At 50.4% G+C, this 19,081-nt stretch overlaps 1 protein-coding gene across 3 annotated transcripts in view; it reads left to right on the plus strand.

Annotated features, from left to right (window-relative positions):
* MYO5B (myosin VB) overlaps positions 1-19,081 on the plus strand; it is a 333,183-nt gene that overhangs the window by 216,186 nt on the left and 97,916 nt on the right. For all 3 annotated transcript variants that reach the window (XM_044243014.1, XM_044243013.1, XM_044243015.1), the window contains exons 11-14: positions 10,391-10,472; positions 10,984-11,124; positions 17,516-17,638; positions 18,823-18,906. In XM_044243014.1, coding sequence (XP_044098949.1) covers positions 10,391-10,472; positions 10,984-11,124; positions 17,516-17,638; positions 18,823-18,906 — 430 coding nt within the window. The remainder of the gene's footprint in view (positions 1-10,390; positions 10,473-10,983; positions 11,125-17,515; positions 17,639-18,822; positions 18,907-19,081) is intronic.

A 19,081-nucleotide genomic window follows, 5' to 3' on the forward strand; every position in this document is an offset into this window, starting at 1 on the left:
TTAAACAAGCAAACAAGCAAAACATTTAAAGGGAGAGCAAAAAAGAAACGCGAGTGGGGGTAGGGAGAGGGAATAGCAGGGAGCCCGATGTGGGGCTCGATCCCAGGACCCTAGGATCACGACCTGAGCCGAAGGCAGACACTTAACTGACTGAGCCAGCCAGGTGCCCTGATTGTGTCTTCCTGCGAGCATCTCAGAGTTGGCAGGGGACCTTGCTTCCCAATTCTCATCCAGGCAGTGTGACACGTGGGAGCATTTTCTGTTGTCACAGCGACTGGGGTCTCTACTGGCACCTAGTGGCCTAAGATTGGGGATGCTAGGTGTCTGACGATATGGAAGACAGTTCCAAGGAAGAGTGACCCCTTTCAGTACCCCAGTAGCTCCTGCATGGAGAAGCCCTGTACACATCCGTCTTCACAACTGGGAAACAGGCCTGGCGAGCAAAGGGTCTTGCCCGGAACTGGACAGGAAGCTGCTCTGAATGCAATTTCAGGCTTTGTGTCTCAGCTGTTTTATTCAAATCTACCATCTGACCTCATTCACTGTGTTCCCCATCAAGATGGTTATTATCATAGCACAATTTTGCCCAGCACTGTAAGACTCGTGTGTGGTCATTCTTGAGGCTTCTCTTCCTTTCAGAATTCTAGCCTAACGGCAAGGACTGTTATTTATAAGAGCATCTTCTGCAGGGAGAGGCAACATGGCTCAGCGGAAAATCTCCCTGACTCGGCGTCAGAAGACAGGGGTGGTGACTCATGGCTGGCCCCAGCTCACTCCCCACCTCACAGCCTCCTTCTGGTCCTTTGTTTCCCAAGCTGGAGGGAAAGCATTGAGCCACAGTCTCTCTGAGGTCCTTTCCAGATTCTTCTAGAGTTCTTTGAAGTTCTGCATCCTGATCTGCAACCTCCTTTGCACATCTTTTATGATCAATGTCTTGCCTTCTTTAAGCTAATAATAGATTGAATTCTCCTGGGTGTTTATATCACAGAAGGTTATGGCTTCTGTCTTAAAATAGAAGTTCAGACCCCTGGAAGTGCAGAGTTGTAAGAACAGGGCTGCTCTGGTGGAAACAACTACTTAGTGGGCTGATGGGCTTATGTTGAGACTAGAGCAAAGGGAACCTCCTAGAAGTGGCCACGTCCCCATGCAAAGATTGGCTGTCCTCGTTAGAGCTCTGCTGCACTTGTTCACGGTTGGGCTTTCGACTGAACTGTGTTGCAGGGTGTGGAGCACATGGAAGGAGGAGACTTGATTTCTGGCATCACAAAGGCCTCGTGCTGAGGAACTAATGCACATACATGAGCCACATAATACAAGAGACAACCGAAGAAATTCTAGAAGAGTCCATTTGAAGGTTTGGGCACTCAGTGTGGGATGAGTGTCAAGGCAGGAGAGGGCATGCTCGTTGGCACCGTCAGGGAAAGCTTTATGTGGAAGGTGGGGTTTGAACTGGATCTTTTAAAGGGAAGGAGTAAAATACGGGAGGTGGGGGCAGCAGCTTTGGGACCCGGGAGCACTGTCATGATGTTGGGAAAAAGCGAAGTGTGGCAGGGAAGCCTCCTAGCTGGTGAGACGACAGTGGGGCATCACCGAGAGCAGGAAGAAGGCGGATGCGTCCTCTCCAGGCTGTTTGGGATTTTATCTGAGTGGCTGGGTCCAGACCATTTCTCCTGGCCACTGAGTGCCTGCTTTGGGCTCAGCCCCTCCCATTTCTCTGTGGAGAGCATGGAGCATTTCCTACCCTGGGAACCTGCCTCCTTGCTGTCAGTAATTCCATTATTCTCTTCACCATGAGTATTTTCAGGAAATTGGGTTCCCCTGAAAATCTGACCTTTCATGCTCCCTTCTGAAGTAAGACCCAGAGAAACCCAGGCCACAGCATTTGACCTGATTCCCTGACTTTACCTAGGTAGGAATCTAATTTACTGTGTTTTTGATCAGGGAAGACGAACAGGTAGGCTCAGTGTTGTGAATAGCATGGGAAAACATCGTGACTTCAAATAAGGAATTGTTGAACACTACATCAAAAACTAATGATGGACACTCTGTGTTGGCTGACTGAACATTAAAAAAACAAAACAAAACATCGTGACTTGTGTGCTACCGCTGCTCACTACTGTCATGGTCCCCTGCTGTCTTCGTGGCACCAAAGCCTTCCCTCCCTCCCCGGCATCCGCAGTGAGAGGCTTTGCTCCTTGCTGGCCTGTTACGCTCCTGGGTCTGGAGACGCCACCGGCCTCGGGCAAGCTGGATTTTGTGCTTCTATTTGCTGTTTACCTTTTTTATCATTGAGTCTGTTCTTCTTAAGTCCTGTGACTGCCCAGCGGGGAGAAATTGATTTCAGGGAAGGCTTGTCTGTGCTTTGAGGAGATCGAGCCTGTGATGAGGTGGGGGTCCGAGAACTCAGTCTCCTGACCCGTGCGTTCCCCTCTCTTCTTGGAGTGGCCCTGGCTTCCTCGGGGTTCCACGGTAGGGCCACGGGCCAGCTACTTAAGAAGTTTCCTACTCTTCATGCTTCCTTCAGACATGCTGTACCGTCTTGTTTTCTTTTTAAAGTCCTTGTTCTCAGGAGCTCACTTCGTTTTCCACACTGTGCTGCAAAGTAGTCCTGTTGGCAGAGCGAGGCACCCTCCGCTCGCAGAGGTCCAATGCCGGACACGGACACACATGCTCCATGGAATGGTGCATTCGTGCCCTCGAAGCAAAGCGCGAGATGGCAAGTTAGAGCTGGGGCAGGCTCACAGTTAGCGAGCTGGCTGGCTGTCTGGGCCATCTGTTGCCAAGAAAGCACTTAGACACTTTCCCTGAATGTCCGTAAGCATGCTCCTCAGCAGTGCGAGTCTGCCGAGAAATTGCTGTTAAGAGTTTGCGCTGGCCGAGGCTCTCTTCTCTGGCCAGAAGGCATGTAATGAACTCTTAGGAGGTTAGAACCAAAAACTTCACCCCCAGCAAGCAGATCACTTGGACCGGTGGTACTGTGTCTGCTCTGTCTGGTCGGAGACATCATTTCTTCGTCTGGAAGGAAATGACAGTGATGGATGGGAGTCTGGGCTGACCTTGAATGGAGCTGTTTACTGTCCTCTCCCTTTTGCAATCCTGGTATCTGTCTCCTTTTTGATGGACTTTCAGATATCTTACAGAAAGCCGCTGGATCTTTTTTTAATGTGGCCGTCCCTCCGCTATCTGGGTCGGATGTCACACCTGACACTCTTCCACCTGTCGTGTTCTCCAACCCCCCTCCCAACTGCCAAACTGATTCCTGTCTATGCTTCGTTCATAATGTAACTAGGGGAAGTGATTCTAAGGACTATCATCCTCCATGACTTCAGAAAAGTCCAGCATGATTTTTTTTATTTTTTGAGCTTTCTATCCAAATCCCTGACCACCAAACGCTGGAGAGGGAGAGAGCATTTCTCCATGGTCTCATTGTGTCTCAGCCCGAGGCGGGGGAGACGTGGTGCATGTAGAAGATGCCCTTGGGATGACCTAAAGTCTTTGATTGTCTTCTTTCTTGTCATCTGTGAGCAAAAACGGCGGCAGGTGGAAGCTAGAAAGAATGTGAAGGACGGTGGGGATGTGCTTCTGAATATATTAAGCCCCATTCGTTAAGAAGAAAGGGATAAGGAATTATCTCCCTCTTAATCAGGTTAGAAATGTGCGAAGCTAGCCAATGAGAGTGGGATTGCCACCCCCTCCCCAACAGGGAGACACTAATTAGTAATTAGTGGGGTAACTGTCCCCAGATGAACTCTAGCTCCTGTTCAGGAGTTATTGGCTCACCAGTCAAGCTCCTTCTGGAAACAACAGAAAAGAGTTCTGTAGGGTGGGTGAGCCGCTCCAGAATTTTCTGTAAATGTTTAAAATGTTACTACAGAATCCGCTGCCAGAGCGAATACTCCTTCCTTTGTAGGTAAGAAAACAGTGCAATGACCAGCCTCATATGTAGGCACCCCGCCATTAACACGGTGTTCTGACTGGTGGTCTGGATGGTAGGAAAGGCTGTGAACCCCGACATAAAGGGCACAACGGTGGGGAGCCGCTGCTCAGAGGCCAGGTCCCCAGGTTCCCCAGGCCCCCAGTGTCCTGGCAAGAGGGATGGCTCCCCACCTAGCTTGCTCCCCTGCCTCAGCTCCGAAAAGTGCAAAGCAAGCAATACCCATGCAGCAGTTTAGCCAACCTGAGCCCGGCTTGTCCCTTCAGTGAGGGTCCGTGACGTGGCTGCCTCCCTGCCTGCGGGTGTTTCTTACCAGGCAGGGGATGGAAATGAATAGGACAGAGCCAGGCAGCTTGTGGCCGGGCTTTCCTTTTCATGTTACATTAACCAGCGCCTGCCTCTCCAGGCTTGAGGAATTGTAACTGTAATCCTTCATTCCTCTCCCCTCCTCACGGCAAAAAGAAATGGTTGGCTTCAATTTTCAATTTGGGAAAAAGGCAGTTAGTTATTTGTCTTTGATTTGAGCCTTCGACATGCCAGGGTGGCAGGGGCTTTGGCTGCGGCCAGCCCGTTCTTTTTTTTTTTTTTTTTTTTTTAAAGATTTTATTTATTTATTTATTTGACAGAGATCACAAGTTGGCAGAGAGGAAGGGGAAGTAGGCTCCCCGCTGAGCAGAGAGCCCGATGTTGGGGCTCGATCCCAGGACCCTGGGATCATGACCTGAGCCGAAGGCAGAGGCTTAACCCACTGAGCCACCCATGCATCCGGGCCTGGCCCATTCTTGACATGGACAGTTGGACTAGGAGACCTGTGGAGGGAGGAGGAGAGCTGGGCATCATGCAGAGGGACAGTGGAAGAGAGGGTGCAGGGGTGAGGGGGCCAGTGGAGAGGAGCAGGCAGGACCCAGGAGGAAGGAAGTGGGTTTGCTGGGATTTTCTTTCTTTTTCTTTTAAATTGTATTTTATTTCTTTTCAGTGTTCGAGAAGTCATTTTTTATGCTTGCTGGGATTTTCTGTCCTCAGCTCTCACATTATTTTCTGTTTCTTGTGATATTTCCTGACTTTAAACTAGAACCCATCTCTACTCAGTACTTTTTAATATCAGTTTTTTAAAATAATTTTTGAAAACTGTAGCTCGAAAAGCACTAACATAAAACTTAGCATCTTAACCATTTTTTTTTTTTAAAGATTTTATTTGTTTGAGAGAGAGAGAATGTGCATGGGAGCAGGGGCAGAGGGAGAGGGAGAAACAGACTTCCCGCTGAGCAGGGAGCCTGACACAGGCCTCCACCCCAAAGACCCTGAGATCATGACCTGAGCCAAAGGCAGACAGACGCTTAACCGGCTAAGCCCCCAGGTACACCCACCTCCCGGCCCCTGCCATCTTAACCATTTTTAAATGTACGGTTCAGGGGTGGTAGGTATACTCACATTGTTACACAACAGAACTCTGGAGCACTTTCATGGTGGAAGCCTAAAACTTTACACCCATTGAGCAGCTCCCATGTTTCCCTGGAAACCACCACTCTGCACCGTTTCTGTGACTTAGGGCTATGTTGGATGCCTACGTAAGGGGAATCGTACAACACTGGTCTTTATGTGACTGGCTTCTCAGTGTCCTCAAGACTCCCCCATGTTGCAGCCCGTGACAGAATTTCCTTTCTTGAAGCTGAGTAATGCTCCAGTGTGTGTACACACCACCTTTTGTTTACCCACTTTTGCTGATGGATGTTCCGGCTTCTTTTTCCCGTGGGCTGTTGGGAACAATGCTACAGGGAACGAGGGTGCGCAAATATCTCTTCTAATTCTTTCCAACATATGCCCTGAAGTGGGGTTGCTGGATCATATGACAATTCTATTTTTAATTTTTTGAGGAACCTACAGATTGTTTTCCATAGTGACCGTACCATTTTGCATTCCTGTCAATAGCACACAAGGGTTTTGGTTTCTCCACATCCTTGACGACGATTGTTATTTTGAGGTTTTTGGTCATAGCTCTCCTGATAGGTATGAAGTAATCTCTCCTTGTGGTTTTGATTTGCATTTCTCTAATATTTAGCGATGTTGGTCATATTTCATATATTGTCTTTGGAAAAATGTTCAAGGCCTTCACCTATTTTTTGAGTTATTTGGTTTTTGTTGTTGAGTTGTAAGAGCTCTTTGTATATTCTGGATATTAACTCCTTATCAGAAATATAATTTGCAAATACTTCCTACTGTACATAAGTTGCCTTTAATGATCTATTTAAAGTAAACTTCTTAGGTCCAATGTTTGCCTTCATTTTATTTTATTTTATTTTTTTTTTTTTAAAGATTTTATTTATTTATTTGAGAGAGAGAGACAGTGAGAAAGAGCATGAGCGAGGAGAAGGTCAGAGAGCGAAGCAGACTCCCCATGGAGCTGGGAGCCCGATGTGGGACTCGATCCCGGGACTCCAGGACCACGCCCTGAGCCGAAGGCAGTCGTCCAACCAACTGAGCCACCCAGGCGTCCCTACCTTCATTTTAACGGATGTTTTATTTTCTTGGAGTTGGTCTTACAGTTCCAATTTAGTTATTCAGAGAAGACTACCTAGCTCGTCTTTGACTAGTATGAAAAGGGTTCATGGTGAATGGAGGGTGAAAAAACAGTGGCCTTTTCCTTCAAGCCTATAAACAGTGGACCAGACGTGGGCAGCTCAGGAAATCCCTGGGCATGTCATCCTCCGGGTAAACATGCATGGCTGGCCCCAGTATTGTCAGATCTAACAGATCCCTGAAGCCATTGGGTTTGCCTTGGAATCTTTGAGTCTCCCAGGAGAACCTTGTAACTCAGATTGCTCTAAAGTCCATCTCAACCTTCCAGAATTTCTTTACACAGCTCTTGGGCTTGTGCCTAGAGGCAGACACACATTCATACTCTTAAGGTTCAGATAAAGTCACAGTTCTCTCTGACCTTGCCGTCACCCCTCTGAGTTCACCCGCCATTCAAGTCCTATAAATGCATCAAATCTCTTGGAAGGCTGCGTATACTAGATTCCTGTGGTCTTCCTGAGAGCTCTTTTGCAGACCTTGCAATCCTTGAGGCAGTTGACTGATGGGCTGGGAGAGGGTTTCCATACAGTGGGCATTTTTCTGTCCCGCACTGAGGTTCCTGGCACATAGAGGAGCAGGGAATTGGAGCACACTGTGGAGTAAGTGGACTTGGGACTTAGGTCCTCCAGAAGAATAACTGTTTTTGGCCTTGGGATGTGAGCAGTGCCTAGTACTGCGCCTTCCCTGAAGGCCAAATCCTGTGTGGGGACATGTAGGCCCAGAGAAGCACAGGAACAGAGTTCAAATCCTGGTGTTCTAGCCAGCATCCCAAGATGGTTGAGTAAAGAGATCAGAGGAGTTGGCGTCATGAACAGACCACAGGGTGCCCTTGTGAGGTTTCCTGGGGTTCAGGAGGGAAAGAGACCTTGAGGGGACTTGTCTAACTTTTAATAACCATTCCCTGACAGCCCTCTCGCTATATCCAACCTACAATGCATATTTTTTCCTTTAGCCTTTGTTAGAAGGCTAGAGCGAGATCTTGGTAAAAAGAAAGGAGACTGAGATAAGAAGTTGGGTTCCTTTGAGCCACGTTCCAGGGGAAGAAGTCTTCCCCAGCCTTGAAAGCCCTGCCTGGCCTCTGCTCTGCACCAAGGGGCTTGTGGAAGTTAGTAATGAACTCAGAGGGCTTGGTTGATGTCCTTTCATTGTGGTTTCACTTTCCAGCAGACACTACCTTATTTTTAGAGACCTCTGTGGCCCTTACCACACCCTGAAATTGGAGCAGAACCAGAAGGAAATTCTGTCCTCTTCTACGTTTCAGGAAGAAGAGGCTAGTGAAGGTAGGGGTGATGGTTGTACCACCATGAATTCAGAACTTGGGTCTCAGCATCAAGTCTTATTCTGCATTCTGACCTTCCTCCCACCTAAGGATTCTGGTCTAACTATTCTCAACATTGATTATACAGGAGAAATCCAATGCCCTCTAGGATATAAATTTCTTTGTGACAGTTTAATGCTGTGAACTATAAATTGATCCATTGTGGTTATTTTAAAAAATCATCTCTGTTGATGGGAAGAATTGCTACAGATAGACTTCTATTGTAGAGAAGTGGCCCTGTCTCCCTGGCTGAGGCTTTCTGAGGTCAGTTCTCTTAGACGTTTTCCAAGCTACCCAGACCCCACATTCATCTCTGGCCTTACAGCGGCATTACAGTAATTACACTAGATGGCAGAGGAATTGTTACCAGATCATATCTTAGAAATAGGGGAATTAGGAGCTAATTTTAGGCCATCTCAAATTAATGAGAATGTTCTTGGTGGAGTGCTACCAACATAAACCTTTAACAAATGACAAGTGGGAGATACTTAAATCCTTTATCTGTGGAGCTCAGTTAGCTCTGCATGTACACCCGATCGCTATTTTCTGGCCATTTGCTAGGGCGGGTCCTTTATCTTCTGTGTAGGTTTTATTAATTAAGTTTCCTCTGGGGGGTTGACGGTGTCAGCAGCCTGTCTTGGGGTACGGTTGCAGCGGGGGAGGAAATGAGGTTCTAAGTGACAGAACTCCATGTCTAGGGCCATCCCCTGGACTGAGGGGGCCCCAGGGCAGCAGGAGAACTGGAAGGCACAGTAGCCCCCCACCCCCACACAGCCGGGAGTGCAGCTCCCATCCTTGGTCTTCTTTGATTAACTTACAATTATTTCTCCTATGTGGGCATGACCGAAGGCTGTTTTTTAATATGGCTGTCTCCAAACAGTTGACTCCTTTGATCTCAGAAGGACTTTCCACTTCTCCATGTTTTATATTTTGGGTGGGGAAGGTAGATCCGAGAAGCCTGATGTTTTCTGGGCCCTGCTGTGGCCCTGTTGGCTGTCTGATGCATTTATTCTCTCTTTGATGCTGCCTCTCCGATATCACCAGCCTACAACCCTGACATTTCTAATTGGGAGTGGTAATTAGGGAGTACAGTCTATTGGGGAAGGCTGGCATAATTTTATATAAGATTAAGAAACTTGTGTATACTGAAGAATGAGGGGGTAAAAGTGTAAGGTTATGGGAAGGCTGAAGCCTGTGCACCCCCCACCCCATGTCCCTTGTTGATAACTCCCACTCCTGCTCTGGGAAGTATCCTTGTCCACTGCCCTTCCCCAGTCTTTCCCTCCTTTTCTTAGTGAAACTTTTCTTAAACTAAGAATGGGGCCTCAGAAATCACTACCTGGGTTCACATACTGGCTCTTCTGCATACGGACTCTGATTTGGACCAGATTTCATCTCCCCTGCCTTCATTTCTTCCACTTGTAGCATGGAATCGTTGTGGGCATGGAGTGAGGAGGAGCTTTTGAAGCATTTGGGGCCGAGCGCTCATTCAGCCAGTGGTGTGAATGAGAAAATGGCTCCTCTTCCTCCTACATTTCTGCCCCGCCACTGCCTAAGCCCGATGATGCTACCCAGTGTGCAAGATGGCCCCACTCATTTGTAGCTAATGCTGCTGATTCTGCTAGACCGTTCTGGCCTGGCGAGCTTTACCATGTCCGTTTGGTTGTGGGGGTGAATCTTGCCTCCGTGCCCCGTTGGTCACTTGAAGCCCTTTCATTTGTCCCTCCCTTATTGTCTTTTGATCCTTTATCATTACTCGGTCACTACCAGCTTACGCCATGCCCCGATTGGTCTTTTGGGATCACTACTGCAGTAATAATTGCCTTACTGACTTCCTGCCTCTGGTCTTGCACAGCTTCCCCCAAATCAGCTGTTCTCCACCCTCCTGCCAGCTTTAAGCTGCACATCTGATTGTCTTCGAATTGTGTGTAAACTTGAACTTCATGGAAATGAATTAAAAAAAAAATAAAAAAACTTTAACCAGTACTAGGACAACTGGACAGTTGGATGCATGGGAGGCTGGGGTGGTTGAGGGGTGATAGCATGAGTTGGTTCCACCTTTCTGGAAGTTAATTTCCTTCTACCTTTTAAGAAACCATATTCTTCTCTCTCTCACTCACTCTCTCTCTCTCAAATAAATAAATAAAATCTTTTTAAATAATTAAAAAAAAACAACCATATTCTGACACGGTGATTCTGCTAAGATGGTTGCATCCTACAGAAAGAACCATGAAAGATGCATATACAACATTTGCCCCAGCATTGATAGCAGCTAAAAATCAGGAAAAGAAACAAAACGTTGCCTAATAGGGGATTGGTTAAATTGCGATTTATTTGTGTTCGGTGGGGGCCACTGCCAGCCCATGAGGGGCTGTTGTGTGAATTGGAAAAAGAAACCCCCTCTGGGCGGAAAGCCCCCTTCCCAGGCTTGTGATGGGCTTCTGTGCTGGAGTTGAGGATGGAGCTGGATGGGGGGAGAGAGGAGATGAGAGTAGCCTATTGGAAGTCCCAGTGATTCCTTTGGTAAGACGAATGCCCCTTTGTCCTCCCTTTCCATTCTGCAGGTTTGAGACGTTTGAGGTCAACAGCTTTGAGCAGTTCTGTATCAACTATGCAAACGAGAAGTTGCAGCAGCAGTTCAACTCGGTAGGCTCGGCTCCTGGACCCGGGGTGTGGGGTGGGGGGAACCTGTCGCCCTCCGAGCAGCAACCTGGGGCGCTTCTCTTCCATCCAGGGCCAGTGGGCTCTAGCTCTGCCCCAGCCTTCTCTTAGTGTCTTGGGTGGGGGGTGCCCCAGCTTTGGGAAGGCATTCCCTGCTGGTCAGGAGGAATGGGGCAACTGGGTTGAGAAGGTAAATGATCCTCCCCTTGGTTTTGACTCCCCCACCTCCTGATTCTAGGCTTCTGGGGTATTTGCTGGATTGTAAGCCAGTTGATTACTAGAATATTCTAGAGAAGGGTTCACGTGGGAATGGGGATCACCTAACTGAGCTCCTTTTCTGCAGTCACGACTGTGACTTAGTGCTCAAACCTTTTCTGATGGGTATACATCCATGCCCCCTTCTCTGGGACTCCAAGCTCACGTGGTTGAAGCTCAGGGGAGATGAATGTTGGGATGTGCCTGCAGCTCACTAACCTTGACCTTTCACCTACCCTAGCATGTATTCAAACTAGAGCAAGAAGAATATATGAAGGAGCAGATCCCTTGGACTTTGATTGACTTTTATGATAACCAGCCTTGTATTGACCTCATAGAAGCCAAGCTGGGCATCTTGGATCTGCTGGATGAAGAGTGTAAGGTAAGACTGATGACATGCTCATTGTGTTAGTTCGATGCCGGGGGTGGGTGGGGGTGGGGGTTGCCAGAGCCCACACTCTGTGCTGCAGGGAGTGCGTGAGGTCTCAGAGCGGGGATTTCATGGGCACTTAGCCCACCTGTAGGGTGGTGAGAGAAGACTTGATGTCCATTCTACACGCTAGAAGCTAACTGTGTAGGTGAATGTGTACCTCTCTTGGCAGAGACTGGATGGTATGGTTTGGCACCTTAGAATGGTGGTGTGGATTTGGTGCCCCCGATATTCTAGGTGCTGAGAGAAAGACCCTCACATCTAGACAGACATCCTCTGAGAGTGAAGGTCAAGAGCCCAGGGGCATGTTTGTCAGGCCAGATGCATTATGAGTGATGGAGCTGCAAGTTTGGTGGCAGGTGAGGTCCATAGGTCCCCCATCCAGCTTTTCGTGGCTTTTACTTGGTAGGACAGCAATGTCGTGTGTGGCCAGCAAGGGCAAAGACAGGCAGCCTTGAAAATGTGGTTTAGGAGGATCTGGGTTTTATTTTATTTTATTTTTAATATATGTACGTATGTGTGTATATATTGTATGTATGGGAGCTTGAGTGGGGGCATAGGGGCAAAGGGAGAAGCAGGCTCCCTATTAAGCAGGGAGCTCAATGCAGGGCTTGATCCTAAGATCCCAAGACCATGACCTGAGCCAAAGGCAGACATTTAACCAACTGAGCCACCTAGGTGCACCAAGAATCTGGGTCTTATTGATCACCTAACTGCTTTGGCCTTTGGTTTCCTGCTTTGTGGATTAGAAGGTTTGGATCTGATGATCTTCAGAATTTCACCCAGTTCAGTGGATGCTGATAAAAGGGTAACATTCCTCGAGCAGTGGAAACTTTCATCCAAATGTGTAGAAACACACAATTCTTGGGATAGCAAGGAAAATACCTGGTTTCCTTTACTCCCTGGCCTCCCACATCTTGCCTGTGAAGGATTGGGCATGGCTGGATGGTTTAGAGGAGGCAGATATCTCCCTTCCCGGAGGGTGCTCCCAGTGTCATTGTCTCTGACAATGAAAAGGAGTAGTTGATGGAATTGTGGAAGATGGAGGGAGATATGCCAAAGTCCACAGCTCGCACATCTTCACTCCTAATGGTTTGCAGCATTTCTTCTGAGCTGTGGGCTTTGCCCCACATCAGCTCTGGGCAGGGCTGATTCCTCAGTGTGTAAGGTGTGTGTCTGGGCCTGCTCAGCTTGGGAGGTAGCGGTGAAGCTGATAGGACACTTGTTCCTGCGTGGAGCGCCACTGGCTCGATGACCAAAGTCATGGCGCCAACTCTTCAGTGTCGTTCCTCCCCTCCCCCAGCCCTTTGTTCACCATTCACTCACTTGGGTTCAGCTCAGAGGGCCCCTCCTCCCCTCCTCCCGTGTGGTGTGTGCTCCTGTTCGTAACCTTCTCCTCCTGCCCCACACCCCAACCCCGAAGGCACCACCGTGTCCTTGTGTCCACCCCAGGCCCTGGCTCCAGGACTCCAGCTCTTCAGGGCCCTCCCGGGGTGAAGGTTAAGACCCATGGGCTCTGCGAAGGCCCTTGAAGTGGGTGGTTTACCTTGCGTGGCTCTACCCAGCAATTCTAGACGCGCAGCTCAGACGTAAAGCCCTGGGGCATGGTCTCTCCTTTGCTGGGTACACACACCTAGAAAAACGCCTAAGGCTTCAGGATGACGGATTCTCTGGATCAAGCAGCTGCCTAATTGATTTCCAGTGATTTATCTGCGGTTAGCAGACAAAGACTGATAGAGGTAGGTTTGCTCTGGCTTATGGTTTGAGGATATGAAAGGTGCCACTACCCAAGGGAACAGGTCCCAGGAAGGTCAAGTCAGGGTGGTAGGAACACAGGTGCAGAGACCTTAGACCTCTGTCCACAAGGCTGGGAACCAAGCCAGTAAGGGGAAACCAGAGTCCTATGGGCCTGGTGAGCCGGTGATTCCCAGGGTGGTGGGAGATCCTTAGCAGAAAAGCAGAGTGGTCACTGGGAGGCTCAGGCTGCAAGCCGTGTTCAACAGCCCAGACCCCTACACTTTGCAGCCTTGCATATTTCCAGTGCTGTCTCCCTACCAAGTGCAAACCACCTGCGGCCTCCCTGCGGAATCTGTTTTACTTTGAGAAGCTAATGGAAACTCTCTTGGTGGATGATCTCTGCCTTCATGTTCTGTAGAGCCTTCTGACTGGGTCAGATTCTTAAAAATTAGTTGATTTCAGCTGAAGACTGCATCTGCCTGAATTCTGCCCCTGCCATCTGAATATATGTTACATCCCCGAATATGTCCTGCGCCTGCCGTCTGTCAGGTCTCAGGAGAGGAGCGTTCTCCGTACTGGCCAGTAGGGGTGGAGAGGTACAGGACTGTGCTCTGAGGGTGGGGGTGGGGGGGTGCAGAAGGGCTGTGGGCAAGGCCCAGTGCCCCCTGGGCCCAGAGCAGGCTGGAAGAGGCCTGGACCACAGCCCAAGGGCCACAGAGCAAGACCTGAGCAGAATCAAGGGAAGGGGACGGTGATGGCGATGCAGAAAGAGGGCCGTTCTGTTAGGTCTCCTTGCTTCCCTGTGCCCGGGGATCCTTGGAGGGGCAGGTCTGAGGAGAACCCGGATTTCCGGTCGGTCCAGCTGGTGTTGAGAGGGTGTCACTCCTGCCAGCGGGACTTGGTGAAACTCTGTGGTGGCTGAGGACACGGGTGAAGAGGAGCAGGGCGGGCAAGACAAGCACCTCTTTAAGGAGGAGTACAAAACCCCGGTGTGGAAAGCTTCCCCCCTCCCCTCCCTGCTGAGGCGGGTGCTTCAGTGCAGCCTGACGTGAGCAGGCAGAGGGTGAACCGACAGGTGGTGCCTTTGTCAGAACTCACAGGCCTCGTGTGCCTTGACAGGGTGTGTTTTGCTGTAGGGAGAGCCTACCGTCACACACCCAACTCCACAAAACGGGGGCTGGGGGCCTGCTGCACGCTTTGGCAGCACCACTGGCTGTGAGCCTGAGCGGGGGAGGGAGTCCCCCTGGAGCTGGCTGCACCCCAGTGACACAGTGTCCCTCAGGGACCATCCCGTGGAACAGCGGAGCTGCCTCAGACCACGTCCCTCCCCTCCACTGCCGCTCAGACACACGCCACAGAATGAGAAAGAATGGGATTGCACCGTGACCCCCATGTGACAGGACACAAAGCCACATGAAGGATTAGACTCCTGCTCTAAAAGTGGCCACTGGGAAATCGCTTTTCCTGGAGAAGACACACAGCGGCAGGCAGAGCCAGCAGGCTGGCATTTAAATTAGAAATTGGCAGGGGGGTGACCATGGATTTATAGGAGCAGCACAGGGGTGGCTCCCCCCAGAGCCCGGAATGGGTACCTGCAGCCACAGGGGTGTTCACGGAGTGACTGAAGTCTCCCAGGGCTCCTTCCCCAGGGGGAAGAGCCTTCTTGCAATCCTGATCCATGGTCCGTCTGCCCCAGGCCACTCCATCAGTAACCAGGGGGGAGGACAGGGGGTTCTGCTTGCAGCTGGTGTTTCTTTCCAGGCTACTCTTTAAACTCTTCGGTGCCCACTGACTGCTCTCTAAGGCTGCTTTGGGGCACGATATAGGCCATATTTGGAGCGGCATTCCCTGCCCTCTGTCTTCGGGGGGAGCAACGAGTTGGGGCTGATGGGATAAGACAGACAGTCAAAGCGTGTTTCCTTGTAAGTGACCTGCTCGCATCAGCTGGAATTTTCTGAAAGTGAGGCTTTGACCCCTGGAAGCAGTGCTTGCGAGTAACACCGCAGAGGCACTCAGTCTGGGCAGAGTCTGGGGACTCGAGGGCAGTCCCGAGGCCAGAAGCAGGCTCTGCTCTGGGGAGTGGGTTCTTCCATTTTCGGGGCCGGCCTAAAAAGCTGGCAAAGAGCAGATCTTCCGTAACTCCCTGTTGAGGCAGTGGAGGGATGGCATCCTGAAGGCCCCCTGCTTCTCACGTGGGGCCAGCCTGCTCTCAGGAGAGCTTGCTCAGTGTTAAGCTCAAGGGTTCGTGCTTTGTTGCCCCCGAGGTCTCCTTGTCCCGCATGTTTGCAAACAGGTCAAAACCGGAGAGGGAGGGAGGTGAAGGGGCCTTCCCACCTCTGCTCGTCCACCTGCCCAGTGAAGCCCTTGTTCCTGCCACCAAGTCCCTGCCCTTCACACAGGACCTCAAGGGGTCAGGCCAGGGCTGCCGTCATCACCACGGTGACAGGGTGGGAACGTTCAGGAGGAGGTGACTGTGTGGGGAGAAGCAGCCCCCAAAGGGCTGATGACAAAGAGAAGTCGGGAGTGAGGTGGCCTTCCGGGTCAAAGGAGTGTCACATTGGGAGAACTTGAAGTGGTCCGACCTGTCCGGACCCCGTGGTGGTGGCAGGTGCAACTGGAAAGTGAGAACGATCAGAATGGGAGGCTCTGTCCAGAGAGGGCATTTGGACCAGACTCTGAAGGCTCTAGGGATGCAGGGCTGGGAGGCAGGGACAGGTGTGATCATTTCTTACGGATGTCGCCGGCCACTGTGGGGAAGCCGAGGTAGAGCAAGACAGGAGAGAGGGGAGCAGGGAGGCATCCTACTCTCCTTTGTCCAGGCGGGGAAGACAAAAGACTTGCAGGAGAGCACAGAGAGGGTCACAGGGCCCCGCCTCTGGCAGCAAGCCTGTGGGTTAGAGAATTTGGTCAGGGAGCTGTCCGGGCAGCAGCCTGGCTTCTGCGACTTTGTGGGGAGGATGAGGTGAGGCAGCAGAGGCGGCAAGTTTGACACCCCCCTCCCCAGGCCATGGCTGCAGGAGGCCAGCCGGTGAGTGCACAGGACCCTGGTGGGGAGAAGCGCTCCCTCCAACGGGAGGTGGGGGGGGGCGGGGCCGTGTGGATGCTCCGTTTCTGGGGTCCTGCTTGGTTGGCTCCTCTGCTTCCCCATGAAGATGATTATGAGTCCTGTGCAGGAGGCGGCAGCCTGGGGGCTGGCGGAGAGGGCAGGAAGCAGGGGAATGGCTGTCCTGCCGACAGGGAAGGTCAAAGACCATGAAAAGATGGGGGTCATTGAGGCCAGCTCCCAGTTCTATCTGGGCACAGTGTCCTCCTCTGCAGAGGTAGCATCTCTCAGTAAACGTGATGGTGGTTATTTATTTATTTATTTGGCACGGTACTTTTTTTGGAATGGTACTAAGTGCCCAGCAGGACCTGATGAAGGAAAGAGGAGTTGTTGACCTGTGGACTCGGCCCACCTCAGTGTTTTGCTGAGCACACAGAGGGGCATTTTGTGAAGATGGAAAAGTAAAATCCTGGACCCGGCACTGGGGATGGCAGCCAGGAGCAGAGGAAGGAGCCTGTCTCTGCCCCTAGCTGCCAGCGAGCACCCTAGCCCCTGGGCTTGAAATGCAGGCTGATGGGGGAGAGGGGCTAGGGGAGCCTGAGGACTCACCCTCTTCCCTCTTCCTTATTTTTTTAAATTTTAAAGTTTCAATAACAAAGAGTAAAATCATTAAATGCATTAATGCATTTTAACAGCTTTATTGAAATGCAATTAACATACCATAAAATTCACTCATTTAAAGTACACAACCTCTGGTCGGCAGTCTGTTAGGAGTTGGGCCCCAGTAGCAGAACCCACTGCTAGTCACTCTTCCCTCCCCCATAGCCACTTCCCCAACCCCCCACCACCCAGACTCCCTCCACCACCCAAAGCAGACTCTTATCTATTTAATGTCTTTAAAGATTGGTCTATTCCGGACATTTCCTATGCATTCAAACCTGTACTTTTTGATCTGACCAGTGGCCAACCCTGCAGGTCAGGGGGACTGGGTCTCTGAGGGACTGTCCTCATGTAGATGAGGACAGAGCTCGGATCCAGGCTCTTCATGTTATTTTGAGAGGAGAGGAAGGCCACTTGCATGAAGCCACATGTAGTATTTTCTAAAGGGTTTGATTCAGCATTCCAGAGCTACTGATCCCACAACCCAGATTTTATCAAAACATAAGATTTGCTTTCTTCTGTGCTTGTTTCAAATCATTTTTGGAGATAAGTGCCTTCCGTCTAACCCCATCTTCGTGGCTGCTTTTGATTCTCTGTTGTCAGGCAGGAAAGCGCAGTAGTGGGAAGCATTTGCTCTGGAGTCAACCTGGCCCAGTTTGAACCCCAGCTCTGCTGCTTCCCAACTGTGTGACCTTGGGCAAGTTACCTAACCTCTCTGTGTCCATTTCTTCATCTGTAAAATTGTATAAACATAGTACCTAGCTGATAGGAATCTTGTGATGATTAAATGAGTCCGGCCCCTGTGAGATCGACTTACTGGTGGGCTCCATCTCCCTCTGCCATGGCTCTCTGCTTGCTTTTTCCTCCTCACAGAGCACTCTGTCCTCTTACGTGTTTCTGCAGGTCCCCAAAGGAACTGACCAGAATTGGGCCCAGAAGCTCTATGACCGGCACTCTGGCAGCCAGCACTTCCAGAAACCCCGCATGTCCAACACGGCCTTCATTGTCGTCCACTTTGCTGACAAGGTGAGTTTCTTCGTGGGCTTGGGTGTGTTGTGAGCCCCACCCTACAGGGACTCAAGGCTAAGAGAATGTGGGATCTTTTGAATTCAAGTGACCCGAGAGTCTCTTAGGGGCTTTGTCTACCCTCTCTTTCCTTCCCCAGCCCCCTCTGTAATACATCAAACTGTCAGTACATTGGCAGAGCCCCAGTTGCTGGGGCGGGGGGCGCTGCAGCTCGCCAGCCATGTGGCTGACAAACATTTATTGAGCGTCTCTCCTGGGAGGACAGGAGCCCATAAAACAGTCGTGAGTCTACCCCGGAGGGAGAAGGAAGGCGTGAGAACAGAAAGGCGCTCTTCTTTGGCTCCTTTCCCACACCTGGTGTACACAGAATTTTCCTACATCAATTTCTGTTCTGCTTGCCCTAGCCCTTGCTTTCCAATAGTAATCTGCACATAAGTCACTGGGGTCGCCCTAAAATGCAGACTCCAGGGGCATTTGGGTGGCTCAGCCAGTTAAGCATCTGACTCATGGTTTTGGCTCAGGTCATGATCTCAGGGCTGTGAGATCGAGCCCCGCGTCGGACTCTGGGCTCAGCAAGGGCTCTGAGATTTTCTATCTGCCTTCCCCTCTGCACACACACTTGCATGTATGCTCTCTCTCTCAAATTAAAATCTTCAAAGACAAAATGCAGATTCTTTTTTTTTTTTAAGATTTTATTTATTTATTTGTTAGAGAGAAAGAGAGTACAGGCAGGCAGAGTGGCAGGTAGAGGCAGAAGGAGAAGCAGACTCCCTGCGGAACAAGGAGCCCAATGTGGGACTCGATCTCAGGACCCTGAGATCATGACCTGAGTCGAAGGCAGCCGCTTAACCGACTGAGCCACCCAGGCATCCCCCCAAAATGCAGATTCTAATTTGATGGCCCTTTCAACCCCCAAAGGAGGCCTTAGGTCCTCTTATGGCAATTCCTTTTTTAAAACAATGTTTTTCCACAAAATGAATACTCAACTTCCTCTGTATAAATCCTGATCACATCTTGGGTTTGCGCTTTAAATGGGAACAACTGTGGGTTTACCAGCTACTCACCACTCGTCAGAAAACATGGATGGGTGAGCTGAAATGTCTCAGGTTATCAAGTTGCTGTAGGAGGTGCCGGGTCAGGCTGAAGCACTTGACCCCTGTTTCTGTTTCCCTCTGGGGCCCCAGGTGGAGTACCTCTCAGATGGTTTTCTGGAGAAAAACAGAGACACGGTGTATGAAGAGCAAATCAACATCCTGAAGGCCAGCAAGGTAAAGGGGACCAGAGGAGGGGTGCTAGAGCAGGGACGCGCACAGCAGGACCCAGAGGACTGGGCGTGGGTGGTGTTGGCCCCAGCCTGGAGCATGGGGCCAGGCAGAGATGCCAGGCAGGGTGACTGTGAGGGGGCTTGTGGGTTATTTCCATCTGAAAACAGTTGAGGATGGC

Source organism: Neovison vison, chromosome 3, assembly GCF_020171115.1.
Source record: "Neovison vison isolate M4711 chromosome 3, ASM_NN_V1, whole genome shotgun sequence".
Classification (NCBI taxonomy): domain Eukaryota; kingdom Metazoa; phylum Chordata; class Mammalia; order Carnivora; family Mustelidae; genus Neogale; species Neogale vison.